The 20,582-nt window shown below is 38.2% G+C and overlaps 1 protein-coding gene across 1 annotated transcript in view; it reads left to right on the top strand.

Annotated features, from left to right (window-relative positions):
* LOC119740297 (death-associated protein kinase 1-like) overlaps positions 1-20,582 on the top strand; it is an 88,285-nt gene that overhangs the window by 34,602 nt on the left and 33,101 nt on the right. Inside the window, exons 7-10 of the mRNA XM_038215562.1 lie at positions 107-259; positions 3,762-3,807; positions 5,456-5,545; positions 7,198-7,278. Of these exons, the coding sequence (XP_038071490.1) occupies positions 107-259; positions 3,762-3,807; positions 5,456-5,545; positions 7,198-7,278 (370 nt within the window). The remainder of the gene's footprint in view (positions 1-106; positions 260-3,761; positions 3,808-5,455; positions 5,546-7,197; positions 7,279-20,582) is intronic.

Raw genomic sequence — 20,582 nt, 5'->3', positions numbered from 1 at the left:
ACACAATAATAATTATGTTTAACTGGCTTTGCATTTACCGAAACAAGTTTTCTTTTATGTAATTTGCCTGAAAAACTCATCTGAATGACTTGTGTTGGCTCATCAGGTTAAGTGGCTGTTCACCGTTTCTCGGCGACGACCAGCAGGAAACCTATACGAACGTGACGAGAGTGGACTACGATTTCGACAACGAGTATTTCTTGTCTACCAGCGAACTTGCCAAAGACTTCATCAGCAAATTGCTGCGCGAAGACCCAAAGTAAGTTGTGAGCGGAGAGTGCAATCTTAAGGGGTGGTTCTTCAAGCAAGATACTAACCCTAACCACCTCCAACCCTTCAAAATCCAACTGCATGTTTTGTTGGAATCTGTTGGAGTGAGTACCGCACTAGTAAACTGATTATGCTTTACATGGGGTCAGGCATACCACCATAATCAGAGTCCAACAGTTTTTGTGTACAGTTTACCATATGGTGTTGGAATTCGCAGGAGTTAGGAAGGTTCCTAGTAAATCACTCTAGGGGTAAGGATTAATTGAGTTTTCGATAGGGCCCCCCAAAAAAGTCTCTGGTTTCTGGTATGCGCGCGCGTCGCCGTAGAAATGCGCGTCGGCAAAATGAAAAAGTTTTTTTTCAAGATGATGTCTCACAATTTAAACGTGTTTTTAGATGGGGTTACGATCAAGTATAAGCTTTATGTGTCCTCTCTGGAATCCCATATTTTGCACTAAATTTAGTCTGGCACCATTTGCAGTCATCAGCCGACATTTGAAGGAAAAAAAAATAAGCCGTGTTGCTGCACCACTTTTGGGGCAAGCTCCATACTAGAAACCGAAGACTTTGTTTTTTGGGCCTATAGATGCTTCTTTACAGGCTTAGAATTTAGTTTTCTAGTTTGATTATAAAACGAGAAGTATAAATGCTTTCATAAACATCATCATATTGTGAAACCTATGCAAATAATTTTGCCAAAGGGGAACAAATGTATTACTCTTCAAACAATCACCAGATCCTAAATTACCATCATTGCAGCTCATTCATAAATGCACATTTCTGATTTCTGAGACATCATTTTCTCAGCCTTAGGCACCAATATCCAGCAAAATGTAGGGGCTTGATAGAACACACCTGTTTGAGACTCTACGTCTGTTTGAAGAAGCTTTTTGAGAGTGTGGGTTCCGTTTTGACGTTCATGATGTCTAGAGTTTAGTCTGAGTCATCCCGGGGATATTTCCTGCGATTTTTGAGTCCAGTTATTTCAGAGTTGTTGAGAGCTAATATGGTATGGGGTATGTTAGTGATACATTTATACGCTTTATTGCTACTCCCTTAAGCAACTTCTAATTGTAAGTATCATGAACATGTAGGGTGAGTCATATTGTGAGGCACGTAATCGCAACACGAACTGATCTTTGGTCTTGCAAATTGTAAGAAAACAATTGTGCTCAGCACATACTGTATCTGTACATGTACAGTGTAGGTACCGGTAGGTACCGGTACATGTACATGTAGGTCTGAAAGCACATTCAGTGGAAAAAACATCAAGTCAGTTTGGTTAGACTACATTTTCGTGGACATGCCGACAATAATCATTTTTTGTAAATTGCAGTGCACCTTGCCCATGGATGGCTGCTTTATGCTCTTTTAACCCTAACCTACATGTAAAATCCTCCAAAAGTCTCTGCACAAAATGGAGGACTTTGCAGGATTGAGGCTATATGGCAAAAATGCGTGGCTGATTTCTGAGGATGCACTGTGTCAAGGTCTTGGGCCGGACCTTATGTTGTTTAAGTTCAGCCATGCATAAATGTAGGCCTAAATTATACTTGAAATCCACCGCACTGCTCCAGGATGTCACTGGCTCTGCCTCAACATATTGACAGTGATTGCTGGAGGATTTTGCAGGATTGAGACAGTGGTCACCCCTCCAAGGACCACATTCAAGAAATAACAGATGATTTTAGAGGATTGAGGTTGTATGCAACTTTTACATGGAGGCAGTTAGAGAATTTTGCTGGAAGGAGGTTACATCCTACATGTAGCAAAAATACCTATGGAGTAAGGGTTAAAAAAAAAACGTCTTTAGAATTATATTTATAACTTAAGTGCACCTACTTGCACTTCGAGTCTGGAAGAAAAGAGACATGTAAAGGATATTAGCAACTTGATCGTGGATGAAGTCTTTACATACATGTACCGGTAGTTCTTAAAGTTCAAGTAGGATAATTGTCTTTGGATGATCTGTTTTGAATCAGTCAGACAACGTTGCATAACTTGCATTGTGGCATGCAATTTTGTGACAATGACACTTGACACCAAACTTCATTGTGTTACTTTTATCCACACCGTGTTTGCCTTGTGCGCATAAAGTGCGTGTTTGAAGCTTTATAAATTGTGCATCAGTTCACTTGGTGTTGTGCATGAGCCAGTTTAAAAACAAAACACAACAAAAAACACAGACATTCTTGTCATAACTAAAGCTGAAGATGTTTTTGAAGCAACCGCAATTTACAGTAGATCGAGATCCATTTACAGAGATAATTCTTCAAATCTATCTGACTGGAATATTTGAAAAGGAATAAAACTAATATTAAGATAATCTTGGTTAATACTGAAAGCATTATCCTGCCAGTTTGAGCTTTATTGTTCCCGTTTGAAAATCTCATCTGTGCTAGCATACGAATTGTAGCTGCTCAAAATTGTACCTTTAAAGTGGAAGTGGGAATTATCACGAGGTACGGGTAATGCACGAAGCTTATCCGATGATAATGTCTGGAGAAAAGAGGATTAGAAGTTCCTAATTGATTTAGATGGGTGTCAGGGTCTGCTGATAAAAGTGAAACTGCTGATAAAAGCAAAAATACAACATTTGCAAACATCAGAAAACAAAACTATAAAATTATTATGAAATACCTTACTTGATTGTCAGTAAATAATGGTCTCAAGCATCCTGTGAAATCATGGCACCTGGTGTGCTGTCATTTTCGAGAAAAGTGGAATTTCCAACAATGGTCAGCCGACCATCATTGGAAAAAAAAAAATTTCTTTCAAATACTGCCCCCAATTTACCAAATTTTGTTAGTCCACATTTTGTTTGCAATCAGTTACATATCCGTGAAACGGATGCAAGCCAGCTGGTCTGGTTCCCTGACCTGACAATTCTCTGACGTCTATAAATTGCTCCGTTTCGTCTGAAGTAGGAAACCAGACTACAAGAACATCATTTTTTTCTTGTTTTTTTTCCAGCATTTATAAACACAAAATTTTAAACAGGTCAGTGTAACAATTATTTGCTATAAAATACCGTAGTAACCCCAAATCTGTCCATTTCTGAAAATTACTGCAAAAGCAAATGTTGTATATTACCTTTATTAAACTTCTTCTTAAAAACGTCTTCAAAATCTGATGGGTTCTAACAAGACCTCGTACATGTGCATGTGTACATACATGATCTAATGAATGCACAAAGTCATGTGCGCCTGTGGTGTACTGGTTTGACCGATGACAGTTAAATAAGCAAAGATCTGGTACCCCCTTTCATTTTCCTGTCGAGATGGTAAATATTTATTCTAGAATTTTGGATTGCCAAAGATACTAAATGGTTTCGAATCCTGTTTAAATCATGTGACCTTTACATACGCATGCCTATATATATTTAGCTGTACTAGTCTATCGAATTACGGAAAGGTTAGTAATACTGCTATTTGCCCTGAGTAATCCTGGACAATGAAATTAGAGTTGATTTGATTTTCTCTTATCTGCAGCCAAAGAGCTTCCGTTGACGACTGTCTGAACCATGTCTGGATCAAGGTAAAGAACTAAAATATGCATTCTTTAATTTAAATAACTGATAAAATTTTAATGACTGATAAAAAGGATAATGCAGGCCTTACAGCAAAACCTATGAAACTTATAAAACCTACATTTCTTGGGAGCATTATTTTATTTGTAAAATTAAACTACTGTATATAAACTATCAGAACCTATATTTTTATTCTGGTCAATTTGACCTACAATTTGGTTATTATTCCACAATAGCCGTATTGATAATATGGGTCTTCCTTTTACATTCATCAGGGTTGTGAAATCTCAGCTTTAAATCTCAGGTTTTTTTGTTTTGGATTTCAGCTTTTTTTTCCTCACTTGCTGTGTACAAAAATATAGGAGATTTCCAAAGTTTAGCTTTTTTTTACACCTTTTTCAGCTGTTTTCCGCTATGTTTATCAGTGGTCACTCACACCCCTGGTTTATAAAAGCCTAGTTTAGAAGACAAGATTTTGACAATCGAAGCTGCTTTCTGTGCTGAATAAAAATCCAGTCTTCCAGTTTGCCATCGGGTTTCAGTCCTGAACCCATTATACAATGATATAGCATGAATTGCAAATTGACACAAATCTAAATCCATTTCGACTTGTGGTTTAATGAACTCTTCATGCATCAATTTTTTTATGTGCATGCGTGAAAAAGAAATGTACATGTACACACATTTAAAAGTGAAAAATATATAGTTCCAAATTAAAGATTTCAAAACCCTTGGCAACGTTTTTGAAGTAGGCAATGGATTTTTCTTTCGTGGCCTATACATGACATCTACAAGTGAAGGATGTGTTATTAGTCATGAAGCTATTGCTATTCCGGTTGAAACACAGATGACCACAAGAGGGCAGTATTTATGGTGTCAATGTGCTCGGCATGATTTGCACATTTCACATTCTATACTGCTGTGGACTGTGAAACATTAAATGACTTGCGTCCATTAAATGACTTGCAGACTGGAGCATGTTTGTAACAAATATCCATTCCTCTGAAATGTATAAAAAATATGAGAAATCCCTTTTTGGTAAATTTTTTGCAAAGTGCACGCCTTTAAACATTTAGAATGTTTCATGCTTTTTCTGATAACTGAGGGCGCTGTTGCTGTGATGTCACTTCAGGAACACACTCTTCAGATTAGGATTTTTCCCTTCAAATCGTAAACCAAAAATTATGCTTATTAAACACATTTAGACCTAAAGTTTTCTCTTAGTATCTCATATACTGAAACAATAAACCACTGAAAGCAGAAACACAGCAAACCTCCAAATTCTGGTGACTTTTTTGTGCTAGAGATGTGAAACTGAATGTTTCTGCCTTGAATGAAATTGGCATAAAAACCAAAAAGGCACCAAAACGCCCTTAAAGTGGTAATTTGAAGATAAATGGAAAACAAAGGTGCTTTTCAAGGATTGCATTAAAATAATTCCATTACAAGGGCCTTAAACATGTTTAAATGTTTCCGTGGTTCTGGTGCAGTGTTATTAACTATACAGCGTTCTAAATGTAACTCACTTGGGTCAGAGGTGTTTCATTGGTCAACTTATTACTGAAACATGTTTTTTTTTTTCATTTGTAGAACTGTATTTTGTCTAGGTTCTCAGGTATTTGATAATCAATTTTTGTTTGTCTTGTTGTTTTGTAGCCGTCCAATAAAATCCAACGAAAACTCCGAGACAGCTCCCATCTGAATACGGAGAACCTGAGACGATTTAATGCAAAGAAACGGTGGAAGGTACAGCGCTAACGCTTTGTTTGCTTTAATCCATCATTGTCTTCCAAAGCAAGACACATTCAGAAAATGAATGTTCATCATCAAAAGTGCATGGCCATCGTTTTTGACTTTTTCATTAATGTTATACCCTCGTTAACCCTCCACTCAAATCCATCACCTGGCTTTGTGGTATTTAATAAGAGACTTCGCCTTGTTTGCCTGTCGCCTGCGATAATAAACTCATTCACAGCTCGTACACCTTTGCACTTTACAGTATAGCTGTGATAGTGGTGGCGAAATACTCATAATGTACCACGTATTTAATGCACAGTGATGGACTAGGGAGAGTCATTATTTCTGAGAAAGCGTTTTTAGCAAACATTCCAAGAGGTTTTCAGGCTTTCACGTATACCTACTTTTCCTTATTTTTTTGTTTTCTTTGCTCCTACTTTTCCTTACTTTCTTCTTGAAATTCCTACTTTTGTGTCCCACAACTCTGAAAAAAGAAAAAAATTGCATTGACTATTTTTCATAACAGTGTTACACACTGTCATATGTAAATCACACAATGAAGGGCTGGGCGCAGGAGTACTGCTTCCAAGAGCTTAGTTGAGGATGGAGCACAAAAGTGTTATGAGTACAGAACATGCCAAATGAGGCTTACATGTATGATGTTGTGGACATGGGCGAGTACATGTATCAACGAAAACTACTCCTGAAAGCCCGCAAAAGTCCTACTTTTATCCTGATTTTGTCCTCCAAAGTCCTACTTTGTCCTGCTTTGGTTTTTTTTTTTTTTTTAAGTTTTGATCCTACTTTTCTTCTTGTTCACCTGGGTCTGCTTGAAAGCCTACAATGTAGGTTTTCCTACATCGTCATGCTGTTCATCAGATTAGCCGGTGCTAAATTATGTTGTTTGCTTGTGTCATCCACATTATGGTGACAAGTTGAATAAATTGTGATACTTGGAGCCTGTTTGCATCATGTGAAGTTACCTGATGTGAAGTTACCTGATGTAAAATTACCTGATGTGAAATTACCTGATGTGAATTTACCTGAAGTGAGACTACCTGATGTGAAATTACCTGAAGGGAGATTACCTGAAGTGAGATTACCTGAAGTGAGATTACCTGAAGTGAAATTACAAGATGTGAAATTACAAGATGTGAAATTACCTGAAGTGAAATTACCTGAAGTGTAACTTATATTAGTTGGGTCTCCTGTAAAGTTTTTCCCTGTCTTTGTCACATCTGATATCTATGATGCATATAATTCTTCACCTCTGTGTTCCTCCTCCAAGAGTGGTTATTTGGAGCACATGACCTACCAAACAAAAAAAATTAGTTTGAAATATTTTCAATTACATTTGAATGGCAAATTACAAAGTACCAAGGTAACAACAGGAACAGGAAAAAATGTCGCACTTTGGTCCCTAAACTGGAAGAATGTCCCAGTGGGATTAAAGGCTTGACCGGTACAAAACAGCTTGGTGTTCAATGTTTCCTTGAAAAGATAAGTGTCCGTATTGAACTGAAACTCCAACCCTTTTTTCTAGCATTCTGATTTTGAAAGTTGTGTTTACAGCAGTTGTGTGAAATTCAAATGATCCTGTTGGCATGTTTCCGATAAAAAATAAAATGTTAGGTGTTGTTGACTTCTATTTTTCTCCTCAGCAATCCATGAAAGTCGTCTCAATCTGCTGCCGTCTCTCCAAAAATGCCAAGATCCGCAGCACTACAGGCAATCTGGACGGGGTAAGTCAGTCCAACTTCATTTGTCATTCTGCTGTCTTGGCCCTTCCATTACTGTATGGTGAAGACTGTTTGAAGTTTGGTTGGGAAAACCTTCCAATTCGCAAGCCAGCAATTTCAAAATCAGCTTTGTCAAAGGTTTCTACAGCAGTCGCAAGAGACTATAACGATTGTCACTTTTGGCCGGATACTTTTGAAACTGTCCAGTTGTACGCCAGGAATTTTCTTGGTTGTGTACTTTAACTTGAATATAATCTTGAGGTCAACTTTGCGTGAAGTAAATGCGTACAGTACTGAAGGGGCCAGCCATTCATTCCATTCATGTTGCAGATACATGTTAATCATTGGCCATTCAGATAGCAGTCATAGAGATTCATGCACAGTGTAGTTGCTCTGATGAGGTGGATTTAAGAGTGGCTGTATTTCATTAAAAAATGGTGGGCAGCCGTGTTATTCAGCCAGAATCAAATGGAAAAGTAAGGTAGCACTTTAAAAGACTAACTAGAATGAAAGTTTGCATAAGCTTTCCTAGCAACAACTACTTCATCAGATGCAATGAAGAGAGGCATCACCAAGCCTGAGTTCATTGTAAGGCTTGCTACATGTACATGTACATCTTTGATCGACTGTGTGAGTCATGTTAACACAAGTACCGTGAGGAGACTGACGAGTGCACAACTGGCAAGATTATAGCCTGTTGGACAAGAGTACAGACAAATCCTGTCACGTGGTCGCTGTTCACTCACGGGGCCCCCTTCAATGGAGAAACCATTGTGCACGCTATTGTACAAAGCAACTGCCCTGTGATGGATTATCTGAACAATAGCTAGTACAATGCTGTCGCCATTGAAGGGGGCCTTCGTGATAGAATTGATAGCGTGCCCGGATTGGCCTATACCCTCATTGGCCTATACCCTCATTCATATACTGAGACACCAGACAAGTCACGCCTCGAATCATGTGCTTAGTTTCAACTTGACATTTTAAACCTGAGGGCTGTGCAGGGGCTCACGCGCTAGTCCCTTTTTTTGTTTCTTAACTTTTTTTATGAAGCTGTCGCCCAATTCCCTTGAAACTATATATAATCCTAGAGTGAACCTTGTGGTTTGAGATGGTATGGTCGCTTTTCTTGTAGGAGTTCACTTGGGGGTCAGCCGCCCCTGGGAAAGTTGGGCCTCCAGCCAAAGCCCATTCACTTGTGCACAAAAAAAGTTCTCTGTGTTTTACATACCGCCGTCACAACAATGTCATCAATCATCCTCTACTGCTGGCCCAGTGACAGCTGTCTAGAGCCACAGAAAGGCTGTCTCGACTGTTTCATGTCCATCTTTTTTGGGGGGATCCAACATGTAATGGTCGATCCAACATGTAATGGTCAATCCAACATGTAATGGTCACAGTGCATGCAGTGTATATGTACATGACTGTGCAGCCACAATGTCTGTGAGTGACCTACTGGAGGGGATTCAATCTTGTGTGGGTTCGGGGGACCTGCATTCATAATATTTAGACCATTAGAGAAAGGATTGTGTCCACAAAATAGTATTTTTTACGCGAAATCAAAACTGCCTCACGCGTGAGCACCTCAGCTACGCGGCGTAAGTTTTTACGCTTCGCAGCTCGCAGGGTTAAGATGGCTGAGCCATTCAATCTTTAAACTTGTTATGTGCATGAACATGTATAGGTACTTGTATTAGGGATGAACTTTCTTGTACACTTATGTTTCTTTTTTGGGAAGAAAAATTGTGAAAAAGTACTTGGCTTTATATTACATACCGTACAGTCACTGATGGTTACGTAATATGGATCGTCACATTGACATCCAGTTAGAGTGTGATCTGTTAGTGATGAGCATAACTCAAACATTTATTTTGTTAGTCTAAATTTGCGTCAATACTTCACCATTAACACAGAAAGGATGCAATTGGGGGTTGTACACGGAACTAATTGGGATAACCCCACGTATTCCCCATCCATGACTCATTGGCTAGATGCTTACCACACCCTGTAGTGTCTCCAATCTAGATTGTTACCTTTCATGTGCTTCCGCTGTACGCACCCAGACACATTGCCCAATCGTTTTCCTCCAGTTGTTTAAAAAGAACCGTCTGGCTTCGACCCAGAGCCCCAACATTCTGCGCAAACTCAAACTAACCTTAGCCGAATCAGTCGCCACTCACAGCAATGGGTCACTCCACATTGTGGACGTAAGTGCAATATTTTTTCAGCTTGATTTGTTTTTTGGATTGGAGCATACTGCATGAACGAGAAAATGAATTGCATGTCTCGAAAATTATGCTTGTGAAAGATGAAGATCACTGAAGCTGGCAACATGTACACGTACCGGTATGTACACGTATGTACATGATGTACATTGTAGGTGAGTGTAAATTTATACAGTAAGATAGAGATGTTTCATGTTCCTTACCAGTTGTCCATGGCAAGTCGATCGTAAGTTAGTCACAAGTCAAATCATAAAGCCCAATCACATACATGACATATGATAAATGATTAAGAATACGTAGTGGCTATCATTACTGCAGCCATAACGTGATTTTCAACTGCTTTCGTTACGGCATTGCAAGAACACTACCGGTATTGCAAATCTATATATCACATTTATAACTTCCCTTCCAACCCGAGCGCTTTGGTAACTCGATTGGTTAAACGTTGGACTACCATGCCGAAGGTCTCGGGATTGAATCCGCGCTGTGAGATTTTTTTCTTTTTCATTAAACTGCAAACCTTGAAATGTTATTTGCTACTAGACTTGAGACTGATGACTTGTGATTGATCTGTGACAGCTTGTGATGCTGTGCTTACACCTCTGCAAACGGTTGACATAACTTTATACAGAACTAGTAAAAGGACAAACTTTGACAATGCTGTTAATGTAGTGAAGGCAGTGACAGAACTAGAGGTCCTTTGTACATGTACCGGTATGTAAAACACTCTAAGATGATTTTAAGTATCGTTGTCCTGATTGAGAATTGGACTGAGATGACCTTATACCTGGTTTAAGCAGCTCCTCAGTGTTTCTACTTTTGTACCCGATGTACTTTCATAAGCAGGCCTCAGCCTGTTGCTTATCCGAGACTGAGGTAGAGGCCCAAGTCAAAATTGTAGCAAAATTGCAGCTGTGTTGGGACAGAATATACATGATCATTCATTCATACAATGTTTTTTTTCTTTTTCTGCATATATGTACTTGTACGCAACAGGTCCCGGTTGCTTACATATGTGTAAATGTACAGTTAAATGTCAAAGGCGGCAGTAATAGGACTCGTGCGTGGGTCTCTTACTGTCAGATATTAACTTGTCAACATGTTTGTTTCAAGGAATACTGCTTTCAGTTGTAATATTTTTAGATTGGTACATAAAACTGTATCTATACCTTTTAATAGCAATTCTTGCAGATGAGGGGAAAAAAACATCTTTTTCGCTGCCACCATTTAATTTGTGTATTGTTATACAAATACAGGAGACTGCTCTGAAGAATATCTATTCCAAATGCATTTTCTTCAGTTTTATAATTCTCACATTAAGACAGGTGATGCTTTCAGCAATTCATTCTCTAGAGATTATCATACACGTGTAGCTTGAGGGTTCCTCACTTGTTAAGTAACAGACAGCGATGCATTACGAAAAATTCCCAACTGTAGCGAACGCTGGCGCCATGCCATCATCTATGGTAGCTGACATGAACCTTACATGTACCTTAGTCAGTGGAGACAGAAATGCGACTGAAGGAGTAGGAGGGAAGTGATGGATCAACTGTCCCTTGCAGTGTGACCGTCTTGTAGATACTGCCTCTAGAAATGTCAGTGAAGAAAAGAAGCTGTTCAGTATTGACTGCCTCATCATCTCTGTCTGGGCCCCTTTTCAAGTAGAATACAAAACAGTCAGATTTAGCTCTGGCCCACTAGGCACCTGTTGCCATTTTCCATTTCAAAGAGTGCTCCTCAAGGAAATTATGGAGTAATACTGAATACTGAAGGGGAAAAAAATAGGTCCTATGCCTTTGTTTGGGATATGAGGAGTTCTAAACTTGTGATTTTTTTTTTTTTTTTTTTTTTTTTTAGGAAGGTGCCCTTTACATGTTTTGTACAAGTTTGACTTAAAGAGTTGCTTGCAGCATTTCTTTGTATGATGCAAGCTTTCCTTGGATGTACAGTAACTTTAGATTGAAATGTGGTGAAAGATTCTCATTCTCAGAGAAAGTTGGATTGGGAAAAGTGGTGAAATTATTGTGATAGGGATAGATGTCTGTACATGTATGAGGAATTTATAGAGGTTCTACTATATTCTGATGTTTTCAAACTTTTTAACTGAGACTTGCCTATACCGTCCAATTCCCATCAAACTGACAGCAGTTACATGTAGGTTGATGTAATCAGACCTGGGAACTGCTAAGGTTTAAACAGTCCCACGTGGGTATGAATTTACACTTGTTTATGGGCTCCGTGCACAAGTACCCCCTGAACGGCAAGACAGGGAGAGTTGGGGGAGACCACTGGCAGGGACACTCAAACATATTGCCGATGGCTCACGCGAGGACGCTATGACATAAAATAACTTGTTTGTACTTCGCGTTATACGAGCGCGAACCAGTACGCACAGTCGTGTGTCCCATCGAGGGGGCCCTCAAAAGTGGTAAAAGGCACCCTCTCTTGTTCGCGCACGGAGCCCCTTACCCGCCAAGACAGTTTGCTTAATGTGCCCAGGACTAGTTCATGTACATTGTATCTTTAAAGTTTCATTTTGTGTCGCAACAATCCTGCCCTTGAAATGCTTTGTGAATGCTGATCTTATTTGAAGACCAACTCAGATCGATGACTGCAAAACACAGGTCGGACTACAAAATAGGTAGGCTAACCTCACCTGCATTTTATTACTCAGATGAACTTGACTTTGTAGATTTATGTTAAACTTTTGCATAGGCCTACAGATTGTTAGGATTGCAAGCACATTTGCTCAGAAAATATGAAAATGAAAGAAGATTTCCTTGGTGCATCCCGTAGAAAAATATAAAGAGCTTATAGGGAAGAAAGCCATGCAAGTCTTGCTGAGAAGCGTGAATGTGTAGAAAAGGGAGTCATGGTTCCTACCATACTTACATTAAGCAATTGCTTGCAAAAAGTACAAGGACGATGTGTAGTTTCATGTTCATTTCAGCTTTGTAGTTAACCACTCAGTGTATCACTTGCATTGTTACAATCAAAGATCACGATAAAGCATCTTGAACACTCATGAAACATCTCCAATTCATGTACACTTGTACAAGTCTGTTGTACATTCATTCCCATTCATGGCACTGCACTCTTAATCACCAAATCAAATTTCCTCAAGTATCATATAAAATGTGAAATTTTGAAAGTATAGTCAAGTTATATTGTTTGTCTGAAATATTTCAACTTTACTTATGAACCAAATATCGGAAAAAGGTTCTTCAAAAATAAAAATCATTTCTTTTTGTGGGTGAAGTGCTTTATTTTTTTGAAAATTTCAAGAAATCACACGTGAACAACATTGAAATGAAGATGAAAATCCTTCTGAATTAAATAGTCACATTTGGTTTTAATAGTACAGATACATGTATATCAAAACTTACAAAAGAATTTTAAACCTTTTCGCAACATACATGCCTGCTCACTTTTTGATTTAGTTTGCATGCCATTAACATGTTTTTTGTTTATGCTTCTTGCTTTTAATCACCTCCCTCCATAAGGACTCCTCCCCTCCCCCTGATGCCACTGATGACTCCGCCTCCCTCCAAACTGAAGCCGCATGTTCCTCGTCTTCCGAGACCAATAATGACGACCCTGCACTAGAGAGTGTGCATGAGGAAGCATAGAATTAACGTAGTCAAGACTTGCATGGCTTTGCTTTCTTGAAGTCTGATAAATGTTAAAATGAACAATGCAAGACTTAATTTTCCTTTACGTTTTAGATCTTTATTTTAGATAAGCACGGCATATCATGTAGTTTTAATTTATTGCATTGATTCAGGGTGTGAGAGTACATGCATGGTGTACATGTAGTTAAATTTTAATGTTTTATGTGCAAAAGCCAAGGGCTTTTTCTGCAACTGTATTGAGTTGCGTTGCTGTGTGCATAAGGCCAGAAAAAAGAATAGTTCTGCTTCCGATTACATGGCAATCGAAAATAGGGTAGGTAGGCAGGAATTTTTTATTTTGCCAATTTTTTTTCGTACGATCATATGGAGGCGTCTGCCTGTAGTCAAGGGTAAAAGGTAGAAATTTATGGTTTTTTGGTGGTTTTTTTTCTCATTTTTCCCATAAAAAATATTAGGCTAGGGGCTGTCACAATAGGGTACTGAGGTAGGGAAACCGGAAGCGGAACTATAATTTTTTTTGGCCTAAGGTGTGTTGAAACCTTTTTCGTTGTGTGTGCATTACTGGAGATAGTGCAATGTCTGTATTTCAGCAGATTTTACAATTGGCAATCCTTCATATGTGTGCTTTCTGTCTGTAAAGATTTGAACATGATAAATGATTTAAATAAAGCCTTTCAAAGATTAAATAAAATGTACCGGTACATGTATAAGTACATGTACATACATGTGATTCAGAAAGAGATAACAATTGAAGCAATTAAGAGGAAAATTGTTACTATTGATGATAGCATTGCCGTGGTGATAGCACTTTTTTTACATTTTGTCTCATTTTATTGAAATGAAAAAATCGTCAGCAACAGATGCACAATCTGCGAGCTACAAGTTAATCATGACCGTAGGTGAACAGTCTACTGTGCGGATTTCTTTTGAAATTTAAGTTAAATACATGTAGTTTGCTTTTTGTCGCATAATAGTTGTCAGCAAAATCATGTAGGTAAATATGGCCCAATGAGTAGTACGACCTTCATGTACTGTCACATGGTGTCCAGTCCCATCTGCTTGAGAAGACATCCGACCCTTTCCCTCTTTCAAAAAAAGTTTGGGAAGCATTTTGTCTCCCGATTTGAAAGTAAATAAAAGTAGCAAATTCGTTTTTTTAAACACGTTTTTAATGTTTTTAAAGGAAAAAAAGAAAAGTAGATATCTTTACCATACTTGTAGATCAAAGAAGAAGCTAAACCCTTTAGCTTTCCCTTCTGAAACATAAGAACATAATACTTTGTATGATTTGTTTTCATCAGGGATGGTTATTGCAATAATAACTCTTATTTGAGTGGCATTATTAATTAGTACAAGTCTAAAATTGTACATGACAAAAAATGCAGCAGTTTCAAGAATAGAGCCTAAAAGTAAATGTCAGGCGCCAAGTTTCCAGACCCCTCATGTGGCCTGCCTATGGGCATTTCACATTGGGATGCCCTTTCTCTTGGTATAATTTTTGGCAGAATGAAGTCTAACCGTAACCACCCCAAGAAACATTCATCTTGGAATTTTATCTTGGTATTCTACAAGAAAAAAAGATTAAAAAAATCACTTGGAGATGGGTAAAAATGAATTTCACATCTGACATTTCGTTCATAGTTCTCTTTATTCGTTCGCATTTGTAGCCACATTGCGTACCTTGCATGAGAATGTATAAGGACGCAAAGATTTACGTACCTACATGTACAGCTGATTGATTCTAGATGTAGTCGGGCTGGCTTGAGTGCAGTCCTTAGCAACGACCACTTCATTTTTTTTTTGTAAATGCTGATAACTCCTTTAAATTTATTTTTAAAAATTGTAAACCCTAAAAGACATCTTGGTCTTCTATTTAACTTTCAGTTTTCACCTAATGACCGCCACAAAATTGTTTCATAAATTTTCATCTACATAGGAGTTCACCAAGTTGGATTAATCCGCATGTATTTAGGTTTTCGAAAGTAAGAGGTCATTTTTTTTGCACGATATTTCTCTTTCACATTATGCGATTTTTCAGTTTCCATAGATTGAGATGCTAGTAACAATTTGACAAATCCTTTTCTAAGGGTGATTTTCTTAAGAAATCAATGAACTAAAAATAATTGCAAATTCTAGAATATTTGCACATTAATTTTCCTTTTCAAGGGTTCTGGAAGCGCATCACCAGAGTTGAACTTTCAGGCTTTATACTTGGAGCAAGTGTACATACACTGTGTCTCTCAGGATATTTGAATAGCGCCCTCTGTTGACAACTTTGGTTTTGTAAAGTATAATTTAATACAAGGCATGCATTTGTAATGCAAGATTGATGTGGCTTTCTTTGTGAACATGAACCATGTTTTTGAATTAAGAATTTGAAAAACAAATAAGATCTGTTTTGTTTGTTCTTTCCAATATAAGATAATTGGTTTCAAATTTCAATATTTTATTCAGAGATATTATTTGCTTGTGTCGGTCTATCATAGTCGAGCAGTTTGCAATGCAGATTTTTTTCCCCATTGTTAGAACTTCAATCAGGGTTGTTTATAAAGAAAATGTAGATTGCATCTACATTGTATGTTACTCTAAAAAAAAATGTGGTTTAATAGATAAATTTATTAAAATGCCTTGCAACATTTTGTTTCTACCGTGATTGATTCTTGATGTCAAATGAGGAAGTAAGTCCATATACATGTATCAAAGAGCTGTATTGAGATAATCATTGTAGAGTTCCCAATGTACGTGTACATGACATTATCATGTGACGGGGAATGACAATATTGTAGTTTCGGCTATCCATACATTTGTGTGCAGCCTTATTATTGATTCTGATCTGTAGTTTTGCTTTGCCATTTGGTTTTATTCTTATTTTTTTCGCTCTTCCCACATTTTTCTACACACAATTCTTAAACCAATCTCCTCTCCCAACCCGACAGAAAACAACTGCAGCTGTAATCTACAGGGTGAGGTTAAAAAAAAAATCAATTTTTGAATAAAATTTTGCCTGTAGCACTTTCAAAATCTAGGATATGAAAGCCCAGTCATTAAGCTTTCTTTTTAGAATCATTCAGATCACTCATGTACTTTTCAATTAAGTTACAGAAGTTTGAACGCAAACACTGTTTTAAGGTTCTGCCCACGGATCATGAAAAAACTAAGTGTACTTCCAGCAAAACGAAAACAAGTCTCATAGGGATGCATGTGAATTGTTTTCGTTTTGCTGAAAGAACATGTACCTTTTTTGTGATCCGTGGACAGAACTTTAAAATGGTGTTTGTTCCAAATGCCGTAACTTGAAAAGTACATGAGTGAGTTGAATGATTCTTGTACTAAAAGAAATCTTAATGACTGGGCTTTCATATCCTAGATTTTGAAAGTGTTACAGGCAAAACTTCATTCAAAAATTGGTCCTGTCAATTGGGATGCATTTTTTTTACTCACCCCGTACAACTGACGAAGTTTCAACTCTTTATTTTAATTCAAAGTTAAAGGGTGAACGGCACTTCTTGCTTGGACAAATTCTGTGCCGTCACTGAAGTTTGTAGCTATCATGTTTAATTTGCTGTCAATAATTTTCCAAATGTACATGTATCAGTGATGCTTCGTTCCTGCAGTTTTGCTGTGTGATTGGATTGCTTTCGCCAAGAGGCAAATTATAATTTTCAGAAAGATGCTGTTTAAAAACTGACAGGATTCTGTGTGTGTGATACAATAGTGTGATGTCCATAATGTGATAAGTGCTTGAAAGCACACAAAGCAAATGGACCGGAATTTCACGGTAATAGTGACATCTCTTTTGCGCCTTTAGGGGAAAGATTTCTGCCACTTCCTCTCTCCTCTAGATCCCAAGACAGTATTCCAAATCTTTCCCAATAATTGAGTTTTTTACGCAGTCGTAAAACGTTAGAATTTTCCCCCTTCGCTGTTCTTATCCTGCCCATCGCTGCTGATTGCATCTGACAGTTTTGAGTGGCGGAATGGAACATCACCGGAAAGGACGATCATTCAGCGGAAAATTCCTTGAGGGTTCCGATTTAACCTTGCGATCGCGCCACAGATAATGCTGTGGGGACAGAGATGATGGAGGGATATTTAATAGAGTCACTGGGATGCGAGTGTCTTTTGGGTTGTTTTTTTTTGGTTGGACTGTTTCACAGAGGTAGATTTAGAGGCTGTTATTTATGTCAAATTTGTGGTTGCATAATTGTATTGGTTGAAGTAGTTTTGTTTATTTTTACTTGTATCGTTCAAACACAAAGATGAGAACCACTCAAAGTGTGGGCGGCACGTACAAACTAGAAAGAACAGGAAAAAAAGAAGTCGTTCTGGACAAAGATATCTACATTTGCGATCAATACATGTAGATAGTCTACTTGAATTTGAGTGCTTGAAAATCCTTACACACGTACCAGCACCTATTTAGCAAGTTGCTATTAAAATTTGAAAAGGGGACACACATGTATTTCAGGACATGATACGCCAACAGAACGAGTGGGTACAGAACTCAGTTTCTGCAGAGCTTACATTGAGAAAGCTCAGTTGATTTCTGAGCTAAAATTGTTTTAAGTTCATCCATATTAAAGTGTACATGTTTTCAAATCGTTGAATGTACAATTTAGCAGTATCCTTCAGTTCAAATGTTCCTTGTAGCAAATCACTTCCCCAACAATTTTGTTTCACAATTTCCTCAAATTTCCACAAGGAAGTCGTGCATAATATTGCGGTGATGTATAACTGGGACATCAGCGAGGAACGGAACTTTCCATAAATCCCGGAGGGAGCCGAGGCTCCGCGATAACGCAAACTGCCCCTCGATAGTTCAAGTCCCTCGGAGCCATCGATTCCCGGCGTCCACTCATTGTAAATAATCATTGTGAAATCTGGGTTATCCCTAAGCCATGGACGTTTCTACTTCACTAAGGCCCCCTGTGTCTTTTAAATAAGACTCACCTTGTGAATGACGCTTCACAAGGCTGTCCATAGCTTGGGCTTGCATTGCTCCCCTTCTAGTGGCTCTTCCAGCTGTGGCCTCTTCTCCCTCAGGGAAGAATACAGGTCACTTCTATCTCAAGTCCAATATCATCATCCGCAGATGTGTGCAGTCATTCTCAGTGTTTGTGGTCGCACAAGGGAAACACAGCAATTAACTTAATGCGGCCGTTTGGTGCAGAAGCTGTATATTATCTGGACGGTCGTGGAAACTGTGCCGTGAGATTTGCTGTGCTGCAAATTACAGGTAAAGCTTTTATAAATTGTCAGTGTTGTGGATAACTCAATTTAGCGGGATGATAATTTGTGGAAGTTTGAGTCTTGCTTTTTAGGGACATTTGCATTATAGTGTCGGGAACTGAATGCTGAAGATGTAAAGCTTCACTGTACATATTGAAGAAAAGGCTTTCTAGATTGAAGGGAAAGTAGAAATTGAAATAAGAAAAAAATAGGATTTTCTATTTTTCAGGGGAAACATTTTTCAAATAAAATTTGAACTCAAAAATGCATAAGGATTGAATAGTTGATTTTGTGATTTCCTCTTCTTTTTTTCTTAACTTCCATTCAAATGATTAATTGTGTAGTTTGAATTCCATCTTTTCCAACTTCTAAGTCAAATTTACATTTACATGTTTATCTGACTAAAGGAATTGTGCCACTGTAATGCATTGAATCAGCGATAAAATGGCATGTACAAAAGTGAAGACTCACATTTTTATAAAGAACTCTTGTAAACTTTGAAGCAACAGATTATTCAAGTGCATCATGTGCTTAAGATATCGATTTTCGATTTCATTATTGGAGACACCATGTAGACAAGGTAAAAAACGTATCTACCTCAGGTTATCTTTAAGATAAAAGACGTGGTGCAGTCAACCTGCACAGGTACTATGTACATGTAGTGTTTTGACTCTCAGCACTGGATTCATTGACATGTAGGGTTTAAAGGTAGAATGGACCACTGGTCATTTGTGCATCTCAGCAAAATGTGCTCAAAATCTAAAGACGGATTCTTGACAACTGACCTGACGAATTTCAGCTCTGTGATTGATGTATTTTTTTAGAAAACACAATGTTCTGGATATCGATTTCAATTCGAAAGTTGCCATGTCATATTTTAAATTGCACCATCTCGTGACACAATCCCAATCAGCATTCCGCCGATTGTAGCTGCATGATGTCACACAATGAACCGACGAATAATAGCAGCCGCCTGCGTGTGTGTCGTGTCAACACTAGTTGCAGCAATTCACAGATTCACCCAACTACAAACCAACTACAAACGGAAATTTCCAAAAATGTGTCACTTCACACATCTTTGGAAATGACCTTCTTTTATTGTCTTCTTCAAAGTGACAGCATGCCAGAAGGAATAATTTCACAGGGAGTCATAGTGTCATACTGTCTTTAAACCAAGTAAGCTTTTTAACAATAATTTGGTTGGTTACTTTTTAGATAGCAGCAAATGGTCCACTCTGCCTTAAAAACGGTCTGGAAATAAGTACTGTGGAGATCATAAATACAGATGTTCCTGAATAATGTCATATAAAATGTGAGTCGCAATGTTGGACACTATACAAAACTCCCACCAAAAAAATGAGACACTGTACACAATTTGAGGGCTCAGAGAAACATCTGTTCATTTGGAAAGTTCCATGTAGATGTAAAAGCCTGAAGATCTCATCTGTCTCAGCTGTCCAAAGAGTACATTCCTTAATCAGAGACAGGTAAACTCAAGTAAAGTGAGATAAGAGGTTTGCCTATCCATCAGACACACATGACGTCTCCTGCATCCAAACTGCCCCCAAGCACGTTCCTCACGTAGGAGAATATTGACTTATTTGCGTGCAGACCGTTTCGGATGGGTTTGGCAGCTACAAAAATGTTGGTTTTCTCGGCTGCCTCTTTTGACTTCGATGGTGGAAACGATAGCAGTGCAACATTGGATGTTTGAGGTGCGTGTTCTCGCAAGGAAGGGTTTAATGAGGGCGTGTATCAACAGTGTTCAGCGTGTAGGCTTGGACCGATTCCTGTATGCAGAACATGTTGTTGCTTTAATGATCTGCCGTCAGTTTGCGCGTCAACTGTTTGTGTAGTACTCGCGACAAGCTAATATTTTTCTTGTGGAATTTACAGTTTACACAGAAGTTACTTGAGAAGGTGACGAAGAAGTCTTCCTAAAACCCAATTATTCATTTATAATTTTATTCACAGTCACCACTATATTTGAAAAAAATAATTGGGCAAATTGAACATCACATACATGTTTCACCATTGGGCAAATTGTTACATTGTTTTTATTTTTCATCTTGTCCTTAGGTTTCCTTTTCCCCTCTGCTATTTCATTTTGTTGTCTTCACTTCCTCTTCCTTCTCTTTGTTTTACATACATGCAGCTGTAGCCGTTATAAAAAACTTGGAGCTCCTTCACGTAATGCAATTTGATACATTCTAGCTTTCTT

This window comes from Patiria miniata, unplaced genomic scaffold, assembly GCF_015706575.1.
Source record: "Patiria miniata isolate m_02_andy unplaced genomic scaffold, ASM1570657v1 HiC_scaffold_5, whole genome shotgun sequence".
In the NCBI taxonomy this organism is placed as follows: domain Eukaryota; kingdom Metazoa; phylum Echinodermata; class Asteroidea; order Valvatida; family Asterinidae; genus Patiria; species Patiria miniata.
The sequence above is the reverse complement of the archived record's forward strand: the minus strand, read 5'-3'. Positions and strand labels throughout refer to the sequence as shown.